The 13,717-nt window shown below is 40.0% G+C and overlaps 1 protein-coding gene across 1 annotated transcript in view; it reads left to right on the forward strand.

Annotated features, from left to right (window-relative positions):
- Nucleotides 1–12,457, forward strand: part of mgat4c (mgat4 family member C) — a 103,593-nt gene extending 91,136 nt beyond the window's left edge. Inside the window, exons 4-6 of the mRNA XM_061035998.1 lie at nucleotides 8,795–8,946; nucleotides 9,588–9,735; nucleotides 10,260–12,457. Coding sequence (XP_060891981.1) covers nucleotides 8,818–8,946; nucleotides 9,588–9,735; nucleotides 10,260–11,416 — 1,434 coding nt within the window. The 5' untranslated portion in view covers nucleotides 8,795–8,817 and the 3' untranslated portion in view covers nucleotides 11,417–12,457. The remainder of the gene's footprint in view (nucleotides 1–8,794; nucleotides 8,947–9,587; nucleotides 9,736–10,259) is intronic.
- Nucleotides 12,458–13,717: the final 1,260 nt, after the last annotated feature.

Genomic DNA, 13,717 nt, shown 5'->3' on the forward strand with positions numbered 1-13,717 from the left:
TTTGAAGTGGGGTTTAGCTGCTGGTCAGCTTTGATGGAGAGACCAGCTGGAGTGCAGGTATGGAAGCTAGGCTATACAGCTGTGCAGGCAGGGTTGGATTAGATGTCTCAATTGTTGCACTTCAGACACAACATCAAATTTAGAAAAAGATGCAGATATTTTTCAGACTGGGAATAATAGAACAAAAACAAGTTCATATTTATTTGTAAACAACAACTGATTTTTACTTAGAAAGAGGTCGAGAAATCATACATATGTACATTTTTTATTTATTTTAGGTTTAAACTGTACTTTACGAATGAAACGTGTACAGCCTTAAAGGTCACATATTATATTTCTTTTCAACAACTTTAAATAAGTCTCAGAGGTCCGGAAAACTTGTCTTTAAAGTTTCTTCCCAGAAATCCACTCTGATCCTGTATTATATCATGTCTATAAACCCCTCTATTTCAGTCCTGCTCAGAACAGGCTGTTTCTGTGTCTGTAGCTTTAAATGCGAATGAGCTGTGTTTGACCACGCCCCTCTGAAAGTTGTTTGTGTGGCTCGGGCTTTCTCTCTCCATGTCCTATTGTTTAGGGTGAGAAGGCAGACTCAGAGGGCAGAACAAACACCTAGCTGTGGGAGTATCACCCACCTGGGGGAGGGGTTACTGCCCTTTGTGATGTCATGAAGGGAGAATATCCAAACGGCTTGTTTGAGCACACGTTTTCTGAGATTGAGCAGGAAAAAGACAAAGAGGATGGACTTTTCACATAAATGGGGGGTTTAGACTACGGACACATATAAGTGTTAGAAAAAACATGGTATAAGTGTATTTTCACATTGCATAATATGTAAACTTTACAAAATGTATGAGACAGATTTAGAGAATGTTGAAAAACGAAAATTAAACATTCAACTTAATCACAGTCTGGTTTCTTTTGGCCTCTATTAGAAACAGGATATAAAGTACATTCAAACTAAACAATATTTTAATTATTATACATTTTGCCTCATCGCCCACCCGAACCGCATGCTAGGTTTACTGTTTGACTCAAGCCTGGCAGGAATTACCTTGTTGAAGCTTTCATTTGATAGTTTTAATTTACCCCAACATGCATTGATAACAAACTCATTGACGGTTCCCCATTGCATGAAGATAATTAAGATCCCGCATTGTCATGAGGGGCGTGGATGTCTGACAAGGGTCTTTAAATCTTTGCAGATGACAGATTCTTTTGTGTGTCAGGCTGTAAGAATGTAGTAATTGGTAAACTGTTTGACCAATTTGAATTATTAACAAAACAGCCGTTTCATAATAAAGGGATTTATAATTCCAGCATGCGGCACAATTTTGTTATCAACAGAAGCCTTTGTTACTCTCAGCTTTTTATCGCTGAAGGAAATCCATTGAAAGTGGCTGAAGGCCTGACACAAAGCAACTGCTGAATCCCTGCAAATCTGCAGGCTTAATTGATTATTTGTGCGGAGCTGTATATCTGCAAGGTGCAGGATACCCAGGGGAAATAATGTAAAACAGATAACAAGATGAAATGTGGGAGAATTGCTTTCAGCTTCCCATTTTATTAATCTTTTCCCCTTTTTCTTATTCACAATGAGTTTCCCCATCCAGGTTTTTTTCCCATTACAGGAAAAATGCAGCTTAACTTTTTTAAAACGTAGCGGCCTGAATAGAAAGTTGAAGGTTGATTCAAGCAGGCGAGAAAGTGTTTGTTAAGAGGTTATTTTGATTTCTGAATAACACACGGAGGGACTCAGTGTTGTGTGTACCTGAGACTCCCAGAGGAAAACATTTTATTTTCATATCTCACCTTCATTATTCCGCTACTCTCACTTCCCTGCAAGCATTCAAAGGACTGAATTCATTATGCTGATACTGTACACAAACAATTTTTTTGCAGGAAAAAAAAAAAAAAAAGTCATCCATTCAGATTTTGTCAGATCCAGGTTTGCAGGTGTTTCTCCTCAGGCAAGCCGCGTGTTCTCAGAGCCATCCTGACATTCAGCTTTGACTGTTGTGGAAATGACTTTAGAGGAACAACCTTGGGAAGATGGGTTGTGAAATTACTGTGGCGCTCGACTCATGTTCGTGGCATGTCAGTGCAACTTGACTCAATCGTATACCTCCCCCCCCCCCCCCCCCCCAATCTCCTCTGCTCTTTGCTCCCATTTCACAGCACTCGAAAAACAAAAAGTGGTTTCATTGGCATGCAGGAGGACGGCTTCTACTCGGCAGCAATCAAGCCATTACGAATGGAGAGGGAATGGAAGGCCCTTTGTTTTGTTTTGCTCTTGTTTTGTGTGTATGTGTGTGTTCGTGTGATATAGAATTCTTGGCATTAGGTTGCACATCAGGCCAGACCATAATTGCCTCCTCCTCACTAGGGAGCTCCTTGTTTTCCATTTGAAGTCTGCCTCTGTCAGATTTCACCATTAGAGGGAGGGAGTGTGGGGGGGGGGGGGTTGGGCAGGGGAGAGGAAGACAATACCTGGATCAGTCAGCTCATATGTGCTGCCAGAGAAGCAATGAGGACATTGACGATGAAGCCAGAGATAGCTTGCCAAAGGTTCGCCTGGAGCGCAGAAAAAATTGTTATATTGCTTCGAAAAAAATGTCTAAAACTAGGCCCTACTTTCCAGAGATATGATGCTGCATCTAAAGCCTGGTACACACTAAAGGGATTTTTAAACAGATTTTTAAACATTTTTAAAACAAAATGTGCAAAATGTGTCAGAGACCCCACACATGATGACAAATAATCACAGATGAAACATAATTGCTTTTTTTTGGGGGGGGGGGGGGGGGGCATTTTTATCATTATTAGATAGGAGAGCTGCAGAGAGACAGGAAATGTTGGGAGGAGAGAGCTGGGGATGACGGGCAGCAAAGCGCTGAGAATGGATTTGAACCCAGGACGGCTGGGACGTTATGGCAACATAACCATTCAGCACCCCAGATTAAACAGTTTTGTTGCTCTCCACACACAAACAGATTCCATTCACCAGCAACCAGACTCTCTAAACTGATAATCTAGTGAAATTTTTTGGGGTCAAACACGACTTTGGAGTAAACAAATATGGCCGACAACGGGCAGGAAGGAATTGCTATCATTTTTTTGGAATCCTTTTAACTGAATATTCACGGACAAATAAGTCGATTAAGACATGGAGATGGTGTACAACATCTGTGGCGTACATATAAATTAATGGGCGAGCTGGAGGTTATGAATTGATTTTCTACAGTCTTTGTGCTTCCTTCCCAATCAGCCGACATTTAGTTCGCCTAGACCATAGATATTGAACATGTTTAATATTTGTGATTTGAATGTTTTTGCTATTATCAAACACTTTTAAAGAATGACTTATAACTAAAATAATAATTTATACATTGTATTAATCTTTTAGAATATCCATTAAAATATTAGGATTTCCGTGTATGAATTCCTGATAGTAGAAGTAGTAGCCCTTGATGGAAACATCATGATTCAAGGTTACAAGAGCCCTTTCGTAAATCTCTTCAGTGTTTTTTGTATTTCATGTTCAGCCCTTTGTGTAGTCATCTTTCTGCACAGCAACATAATAATAACCCCTCGGCTCGCTGTGACGTCAAACGATTGATGGGTAGAAGACTTCCAGCTGAGAGCCATTTTCCAAACCTGGAGGCACTATAGCCGTGGTGTGATACAACCAGGTGATACTTTCCCGAGATAGTTTTTTATCCTGTCTGTTTCAGGAGCAACCGTAGAAGCAATTACTGGGAATGCTGGCTGTTACCGGGATTTGGCTATTTGCAACAGCTAAGTGATAGAAACAAATTAAAACAAGTCCCAAGTGAATAAAAAAATACATAATTTAGGTTCTAGGACAGTATTTCTTTCCCACACGTTCCCTTTATGTCAGTCTAAAAGGGTTTAACCTCTTGTGAAGAAACGCCTGCAGGAGTGACAGTTGATGAGAGTTAAGTGCACAGTGCGCTGCTGTGTATCAGCGAGGAGATGGCCAGTGTTTTGGTTTGTTTGGTCCAGTTCACAAACACACACACACACACACACACAGAGTGCATAATGGATATTTAACAGCCCCGGCCTGCTGGAAGTGTGCTGTGCCCTGAAAATGGTGTCGGGGACATCTGAGGGAGTGTGTGACTGCCAGGATGACACAGCCATTAAAACACACTTAGTCCATTTTACTGCTGCGGTTCCACTATGGATTCATGCCACAAGGATGAACACAACAACAACACACATGTCCGCCTTTTGTTAATGGATGCTCTCAGGGAACTCATGCAGTCATCCATATGTCCCATGTATGCCTTTTCCATAAACAGGAATACTCTTAGAAGCTACAGTAGACCAGAAATAGGGTTAATGGTGTTGTCTTAGGTGTCCTGTCATACAGTACATCTCAGTCCCAGTTAAAATCTGCAACAGGAGACGCGAGCATGTTCACCAGGACGAGCATTCCTGCTCTGAGCACATACTGAATAATTGAACTGAAGACCTTAGTCTATAGCTCTGTCTCGCTTCATCAGGGTGGACATAGAAAATATTCCAATCTAAGAGACTGACTCCTATTCAAGAAAAAGCAGAAAAGTTCTTTGATTGTGCCTCTCCCTCTGGATCCCACAACAAAAATAGTTTAATTGTTGGAAATGTCTTGAAAACATTGTTTGACTTTTACAAAAGTTAAGAGCTGACGCTGCAGAGTTTTCTCTTAACTGGTTTCCAAAGGATCCGTGTGTGCCTTGTTCCGTCCAAGCTTCACACTCAGAAAGCTGATTGAGCTCTCTTTAGTCAATGCCCGTATTTCCACTGCATGCGACGCGGTCCTGCTGAGCAGAGCACATCGACCCAGACAGGAAGTCAGACAAGGGAATGCATAGTGCATCCGGTCAACTTCAAAATAAAACACAGTGTACAGACGTCCAGTCGTATATCCCTTCACTTTGTAAACATTACGTCAAAACATGCACAACATGAAGTGCAAATCTACCTAAGAAAGACAAAGTTACCGGTTGCTCATTGTTTCTCTGCGTGATCTTGTAGTTCTCCTGTGATCATCTGAACCCGAGAGTCCAGCTGCTCATGTCTGCGCTCCGCTGCACTCAAGCTTCAGAGGAGGACCCAGTAGGGTAGGGCGCGTGCCAAAGGAAGGAGCAAAACCACGGCTTAGACAGAACGCTGTGCACACGGATCCTGTGGAAACTGCCAATAAAGAAACATAGAAGCTGCATGCTGAGGTGTCATGAGGACGTTTTGACAGTAGCCATCAGCAGAGAGTCTTCCATAATGATTCTTCTCATCAGGATGTACTCGGCTATTTTCAGCAAGACTCTACAATTTACTGGAAACCTATTATAGATATATATATATAGAGAGAGAGAGAGAGAGAGAATATAATTGAATAGAACAGGTTGTTGGATTTTGGAGAAGATGGTAAAAGAAATCACAAGACATCCTCTATAATTCATATAACATTTGTAATTATGGGCAATTTTGCTAATTTCAGACACTCAGAGCAACAGCTCAGTATGCACAGCATGAAGGAAGGCATGTGATATTGTGGAATGGCCATTATTGTCCATCATGGTTAACTTGACTTTAGTTGGATCATAAGACATTTCAACTTTTCTACCAGATACACATTAAATACATTTTTAAAATCAAAAGAAGGGATCTTGTTAGTACATATTTTCATGAATTAATTCATCTTGATAATTTTGTGGATATATCTTTAAATTAAAAAGCCTCTTTACTGACTAATTTCTTGATTTAATTGAAAGTTAAATCCTGAGGAGGTAACACTAAATGTCTGGAACAGGTGCACCTGTAAAGGTTTAGACAGCTTAAGCTGCAGGATCTATCTGCTACTCGAGTGTATTGAAGCTCATAAATTAATGACATTCAATCAAATACAATTAAAAGTAACGTTAAATCTTAATTGCATCAACAGCAGATCGCTGCTATATCTTTAACACTTTGTGTAGAAATTATGGTTTATTAGATCACAACAAAAGTTGATTCGTACACAAACTGTGGGAAACAATGCTGATCTGATGTGCAGTGGTATGACAGCAGCTCTACATATTGTAGACGCAAATAATTGCGGGTCATATTAAAGCAGACTGGGGTTGAAATTGCACAGAGCAGGCCACACAGGATGGATACGTTAACTTCAGTTTTCAAGCGTGCACAAGACGTATTGACTGCAAGAATCCCAGGTGATGCTGACTCCTGGTGCGAGTGATCAATGTGTGCATGGTCATTGAACTGAGCTTACAGCTAGTTTGTATTCTATTAGGCATCTCTGGGGGTTTTTCAGCAGTGGAACAAAAGCGCATGCTGATGTCTAATTGCTGGCAAAGAAAAGATCAATGCCTTTGTTACATCTGTAGGCTGTTGCTTCAGCTGCTGCTGTTTATGCCCCACCAGCCCCCCACCCTCCATCAATCTCGGCAGCAGTTTCTATGAGGAGTTGCCAATCCTGTCATGAATGGTCCTGATACATAACTCTATAGCTGCAAGCAGTTTATGATATAGCTTTCATTATTGTGGATCAGCCTTGTGATGTATGTAAAATAAGCTGTTTACATCAGGGATGATGATGGGGATGGGATGGGGACTGGGATGGGGAGGGGATAGGGATGAGGATTGGAATGTGATGGGGATGAGGATGGGGAGTGGGATGGGGATGGGGATGGGGAGTGGGATGAGGATGGGGAGTGGGATGGGGTGTTTTTTCTAAACTTTAATCTCAAATTTCCAATCTGTCTTCATGAAACAGTTGTTTTCATGGTTTATATAGCTGGGACTGTTTGACGGCTCTTTTTATTTTCTAAAATCTATAAAAACGATAAAGAAATCCAAAGCAGTTGAGATTAGAAACTGATGGATTAAGAGATGTGTGAAAGTAATCATCCATTTTATAGTCTTTTGTGTCTTACTCTTCTCCACTTCAGCCTTTTTATATCTTTTATCTCTTTCGTCTATGGACCACAAATTGGAAATAAAGTTAACTGAATTGAAAATTGAATTGACTTTTCCCTTTAGTGACGACGGCCCATAATCTACAAATAGAGAAGACACATTTTCACAACAAAGAGGAGTAAGCTATGTGATGAGAGCTGACAGAAGTGTCTCCTTTTGACTGTCGTACCATAAGAATGTTTTCTTCCTTACAAAGACAGAGAGGAGTACACAGGGAAGCAGAGAAGTTTAGTAAAAAATGGTTTTGAGTTTCAGAGGATTTATGGCAAACAGTGTTGAAGTACAGATGGATAAAAAGTTTATGACTTAACTACAGGTCTTCTTTATCACAAACAATGACATAATCTGGGTTTAGCCTAAAAGCCTACATTTTCAATCCTCTAAATCGGGACACTTTAAATGTATCGCAAACCCACATGTATCGATCTGCACTGCTCGGTGTCCTACTGAGCAGCCCGTTAAAGTTTGTTGTCACCTGTGTTTGCCTCACTGAAGCAGGTTGCAACAGTACTACTTCCAGCCTGTACCCACCGTTTGTGTTTGCTTGATTTAATATGGCATTGAATTTTGGCATTTCCACTGTGGCCGACTGAAAATGGACACTTGAAGTGTTTGCAAAACGCAGCATATTCATTGCCCAGTACTTTTGAAAGAAGCTGAAACTCTCCTGGAGCTATTTGGAAAAAAACCTCTGATTTCTTTTTCGGCATGACAGCAAGCCTACCTGTCGTTCCGCAGCAGGTCCTGTTAGTATGATAAGCTATAGGCTAGCTAAGCAACAGCCACAACCTAGACAATGATTGATACATGTACAGATGAATCAGTGTTGAACTTCGTTTGTGGTGCATTAATTATGTTTTTTCTATTGGTTAAAAGAGCAATGCCTTCCCAACAACAGTGGTTGACATTATATACAGACATATAAGTGTAGCACGCATGGTGCAAACCAGGACAGTGACTGTTTAAAACCGGGACATATTAGTCTTTTATAGACATTTGTGGGGACTCGGGACGCCAAGCTTGAAAACCGGACGTTCCCAATCATTCAACCGTTCATCGCGACATATGGTCACCCTACCTTTAAAGAATTTAAAGCTTAAATTAAGCTTGGTTTTTAGAAATAAAACATATGCAAGGCAATTTACAATTTCCAACACAATGAAGTTTTCTTTTTTGAAAACATGTTTGAGCATGTTGTTTACTACATTTTCAACGCATTCATTGTAAAATATGTTTTGTAATTGTTTCCTTTTATCACGCAGAACAGTATGTTGCTAATAAGCTAGCTAGCTTAAGCATGACTGTAGCTCTTTTTTCTCATCATCTCTATCAGGTGATGTAGATGCCTAGTTTAACAATGCCCTAAGTCTTGGCTTAATAGACCAAAAACAATCTAATTTGGCCTGTTGGACTAATGGAGAATTGGGCACCAGCTATAGCACCACCTATCAGCTAAAAATATCTGTAGCGTGGGTTGTGTGGATGCTTCCAACCAAATCAGCCTAATCCTACATTGAGCATGTCTATATCCTCTATATCCTGCAGTGCGTTTAGTTTTTCCCTCTTTCGCTGAAAAGGAAAAAAAAAAAAACTTCTTTATCACACATCATTAGAAATCTGCAGAAGAATAATTATGATCCCAGTGGAAGATAATCACCATACATGGCTGTATGGTCCTAAAATTAATTCCCCCACAATCTGTTGATGCTTGATAAAGGAGACAAATTATTCACATGCAGCGACTGGAGCTGACGACATTCAAAGCAAGCTGCTCTAACGTGTCATTTCTCATGTTGTTCTCATGCAGATCGCAGTGAGAGCGCGTGCAGCATGAGGCTGGTGTGGAAATCACTGGACAAGATGAGGTGTCTGAGGAAACGCTCCACCATCCCCTTCCTTGGCTTCCTCATCACCTTCCTCCTCTTCCTGAACCTCTACATTGAAGATGGCTACGTGCTGGTGAGTACATTTATGTTTTGTTTTGTTTTTTCAGAATTTCCCATGGTAGCAATTAAGATAAAATACTTACTTAGTCTTTGTTTTCCTTTTTTAATGTCTACACTTGAACAAATAAGCACTAAATGTGTTTTTGTAATTATCCATGTCACCCGCTTCATAATTGCTTGATTCTAAAGGACGTTTTTTAAATTTTTATAATGCAGACCCAAAGTGAAAATCATCTGGGTGATTTATTTCTAATTCATGATGCCATCAAACTTGGTGATCGCAGTACATTATCCATGTTTGTTCTTTAAATTATTAAACTGTACTGTACACTGTGTTTCCAGCTCTCTGGTGATCTTCTTAAGTCCATTTGCTCAGCTATGCAAACTGCCTTGAGAGGTTTTAATATTCCCTTTGTCGCCACAAGTTGAGGGTTACTTCAGTCACTTGCAAACACATATTGTCTCATGTTGGTACAAGATGTAAGAGATGAGTTTAAGAAACCAAAAGTCTGGTTTTCACCTTGTGTAAACTATTCACAGCAGAAATCTTAACATTCAAGAGGACTCCCCTGCTTCTTGTTGACAGCCTGTTTCTTTCTCTGTTCTTTAAAAATGTTAAGTAATGTTTCGTTCTACTTTTCTGTTTTTTTACAGGAAGGGGATAAAAGGCAGCTTAGGGAAACATCAGTTCACCCTCCAAGCTCAGAACGATACGTTCACACCTTCAGAGACCTCAGTAACTTCTCTGGATCCATTAATGTAACCTATCGATATCTTGCTGGGACTCCGCTGAATCGCAAGAGTAAGTAGTTTAGTGTTCGATTCAAAAGGATTGACAGTTCACCTCAGCTTGTAGGAGCAACAGTATATTTTTATTAGAGAAAGAAAAGATGGTAAATAAAGACTAAAAGCTGGGACTTCCCTGTTTTTTAAAGCTTTTTTAAATTGTACAGAAATGTTGGAACCATTTTTTCTTGCTTTTGAACCACTACACTAAGATCTGGTTGAGAATCTTTAATTATTTTTTTATTGTAAATATTCCTGATTGTATCAACAAAACATTCTTTTGTTTTGTGATTTGTCACAAATTAAAGTTATGAAACAGTACCAATATTTCAAGGTAGACTTACAAGCTTTAACAGGCAGCTTGCTTCATTAAAGTGTACATTTATACATCAAGAACATCTTTTTAAATGAACAGTCTTGCATTTAATGAGTGGGTTTCTTATACATTTTCTTGCATGTCTACAAATTATATTAAGAAGTTGTATTTTGCAAGTTTATCTGTTTACATTATTCAAATTTAAGATGTCATTTTGTTCACAGAGTATCTCACCATCGGACTGTCATCAGTCAAAAGAAAAAGAGGAAACTACCTTCTAGAGACGATCAAATCCATCTTTGATCAGTCCAGTTACGAGGAACTCAAAGAGATTGTGGTTGTGGTCCACCTGGCAGACTTTGACCTGGTGTGGTGTGAAAACCTGGTGCAGGAAATCACCAGAAAGTTTGCTCATCACATCATAGCGGGGCGCCTCTTGGTGATCCAGGCACCAGAGGACTATTATCCGTCTCTGGACGGGTTAAAAAGGAACTACAACGACCCGGAGGACCGGGTTCGTTTCCGCTCCAAGCAGAACGTGGACTACGCTTTCCTCCTGAACTTCTGCACAAACCTGTCTCACTTCTACATGATGTTAGAGGACGACGTGCGCTGCTCCAGGAACTTCCTGACGGCGCTGAAGAAGGTGATCACCTCCAGAGACGGCTCCTACTGGGTGATGCTGGAGTTCTCCAAGCTGGGCTACATCGGGAAGCTGTACCACTCCAGAGACCTTCCTCGTCTGGCTCACTTCCTCCTCATGTTCTACCAGGAGATGCCCTGCGACTGGCTCCTCATCCACTTCAGGGGTCTGCTGGCTCAGAAGGACGTGATCCGCTTTAAGCCCTCGTTGTTCCAGCACATGGGCTACTACTCCTCTTACAAAGGAGCCGAGAACAAACTGAAGGACGACGACTTTGAAGAAGACTCCATCGACATTCCTGACAACCCTCCTGCCAGCCTTCACACAAACATCAACGTCTTTGAGAACTATGACGCCACAAAGGCTTACAGCTCTGTGGACGAATACTTTTGGGGAAAGCCTCCTTCCACAGGAGACTTCTTTGTTATAGTCTTTAACAAATCGACCAAAATTAATAAAATCAAGATTTCTACTGGTTCGGATGACCGTCAGAATGACATTCTCCACCATGGAGCCCTGGAAGTAGGAGAGAAGCTGGTTGGGACTAAAAAAGGGAAACAGTGTTCCTCTTACATCACATTAGGGGAGTTCAAAAATGGCAACATTGAGGTTCAAGATGTAGACCACAAAATTGCCTTTGATATTGAGTGTGTGCGCATTGTAGTGACAGCCAGTCAGAAAGAATGGATTATCATTAGAAGTATAAGTTTATGGACTACACAACCCCCCAGCCAATGAGGACTATCCAGAAAGACTCTTAATATCATAGAGGCAAAGTGTTTTTTTATTTACTAATGTATGTATTTCCAGGTTTATTTATTCATTTTGTATGTATTTATTGATACTCATTTTGATTGTTAAATCAATCTATAGTTTTTTATACCTGCAAGTTGTAACCTTAGTGGAGCATCTTCCCAGTCATTCTTACAGACTGTTTAACTGACCTCAGAGTATTCACCAACGTATGTTTTCTTAAACGTTCCATAAGCCTTCTATTTATTTACGCTTTTAATAGCTGTCCTAAATAGGGCTGGGCGAGAAGTTGGTACCCTATATTGTATTTATGTTACACTTTTAAGTTGTGTTTTGCACCCTTCAATCCAGGATGAGGCGTTTATTCATTTATAGTGTATGAAAAAGTGTGTTCATGTAGCCAAAGTCTGATACATCTTATTATTGTCCAAAAATGTATAAAATTAACAAGCATACCATTTCATTGGGTGACATATAACTTTGCGTTGATTATAAACTCTCACTAGAGCACCATGTGTTGTTAACCCTTCAGCTGAATTAGTATTGAAATGTACTGTATTTCCTTCAGATTGAGATATATTTGCTTAAAGCTACGGCGGCAAACTGCTGTAGCAAAAAAACACATTTCTACTACCGGCTCAGTGCGAATCAGTCCACAAAGGGGTGAAATTTTCTTTGTCAGATTCTTCATGTTTATATGTCTAATTTATCAATCAATCAATTAATCAATCAAACTTTATTTACATAGCACCTTTCAGACAAATTAAATTGCAGTTTAGTGCTTTACAAGAGTGCAGAAAATTTGATGACCCAAAAGTAGTTTGAAAAATCATTATCATAATTAACAGCTACAGACAAAATTATGGAGGTCAGACATTATCTTTGGGACAGACTTAAATGTTTTTTGGTACTGGCCTTTTCACGAGATTTGTTGACAATAACAACTACTGGGCATCATTTTAGACTTATCATTCCAATGACTCAAAGCTAACTCGTTTGAAGGATATATATTTTTTAATGAAGGTGCTGTGTAAAGACGCAGTCATTGCATCTAACATTAATGTGTGTATCATTGTAAATGTGATTTTGCATACATCAGCCATATCAATTTCAATATATCTATACCCTATTAATTTAATCATATCACCCATCATCAGTCTGATGACGTTAGTAGGTATCATGTCAGGAATGAAGACAAATCTACCCGAGGGAACAGCAGACTCCTCATTACCTGCTGCTTGGTTGATTTAATCTCAGCTTCTCTCATTATTTTGAACCCACTGATTTGTTATAAATCAGCTGAAAGGATAGCTATTAAAAAGTGTGAATGAATATTTTTTTGACAAAACAGGTTTCTCCTTGAAAATACCGTCAAATTAAATCCATGGTGTCTTCAGCAATTATTCATGACTGCTACTGAGTGTAGACCTGGTTTCTTTTGCCATCATGTCCCCATTAGCCCCTTAATTATTTCCCCCCTTAAAACCCCAGCAGAACGTATCAGAGGTCATTGTTGCCTTGAATATTCACCCCTGTCACAAACAGCTTTTTTTTCTTTTTTTTTTAGTTTTCTTTGTCATTCTCTGTCCCGGTTTAATCATCCTCTTCATTGTGTGAGCACTGTATGTTCCGTCAAGGCTGCCGAGGGGAGAACAATGTTTGTTTTCACCCATCTTCTCTAAGAGCTCAGATTAGATTGCACAGTGAAGAATGGGCCAGGTCTGCTCTTAGGTCTCTTTTTTTTTTCTCACCACAGCGCAATTTTCCCGCAGTAAATTGGTCTGTGTTTGCCTCGCTCTCTACACCAGCAAAACAACATCTCCCCTGAAGCTATAGGATCTCAATTCGTTCTTTCCCCTATGTTGCGCTCTCACAACCCCAATGTTTCTGCTCCTACATGGCTGCCTCTCTGTGATCTTTGCTCTTGGTTCGCTCAGTCTGCTGCTGCTTTGGGGTATTTAACTTTGCTTTCCTTTGAAGTTCCTTTTAAGAATTCCCCACCTTGCTTTATGTTTAGCAGCAAACATTTGCGAGAATTAACGCCGCACATTTTAAATCAGCATCATCTGGATGCTCAAAGCATTCCTGAGACATGCTTTGAACATTTCCATTTCCTATGTTCGTGTAATAAGGATCTGTTGGTGAGCAATGTTCAGCGACTGATTTGTTTCTACACTGAAACGTCGTCAAGAATCACTAAAGGCAATAAAGAGGTAAATGTTTACATACCACTGACGTTCTTTAGGAACACGTGGTGGAAGCAGATTGTCATTAGGCATGCTGTGA

Source organism: Labrus mixtus, chromosome 4 (genome assembly GCF_963584025.1).
Source record: "Labrus mixtus chromosome 4, fLabMix1.1, whole genome shotgun sequence".
Taxonomy (NCBI): Eukaryota; Metazoa; Chordata; class Actinopteri; order Labriformes; family Labridae; genus Labrus; species Labrus mixtus.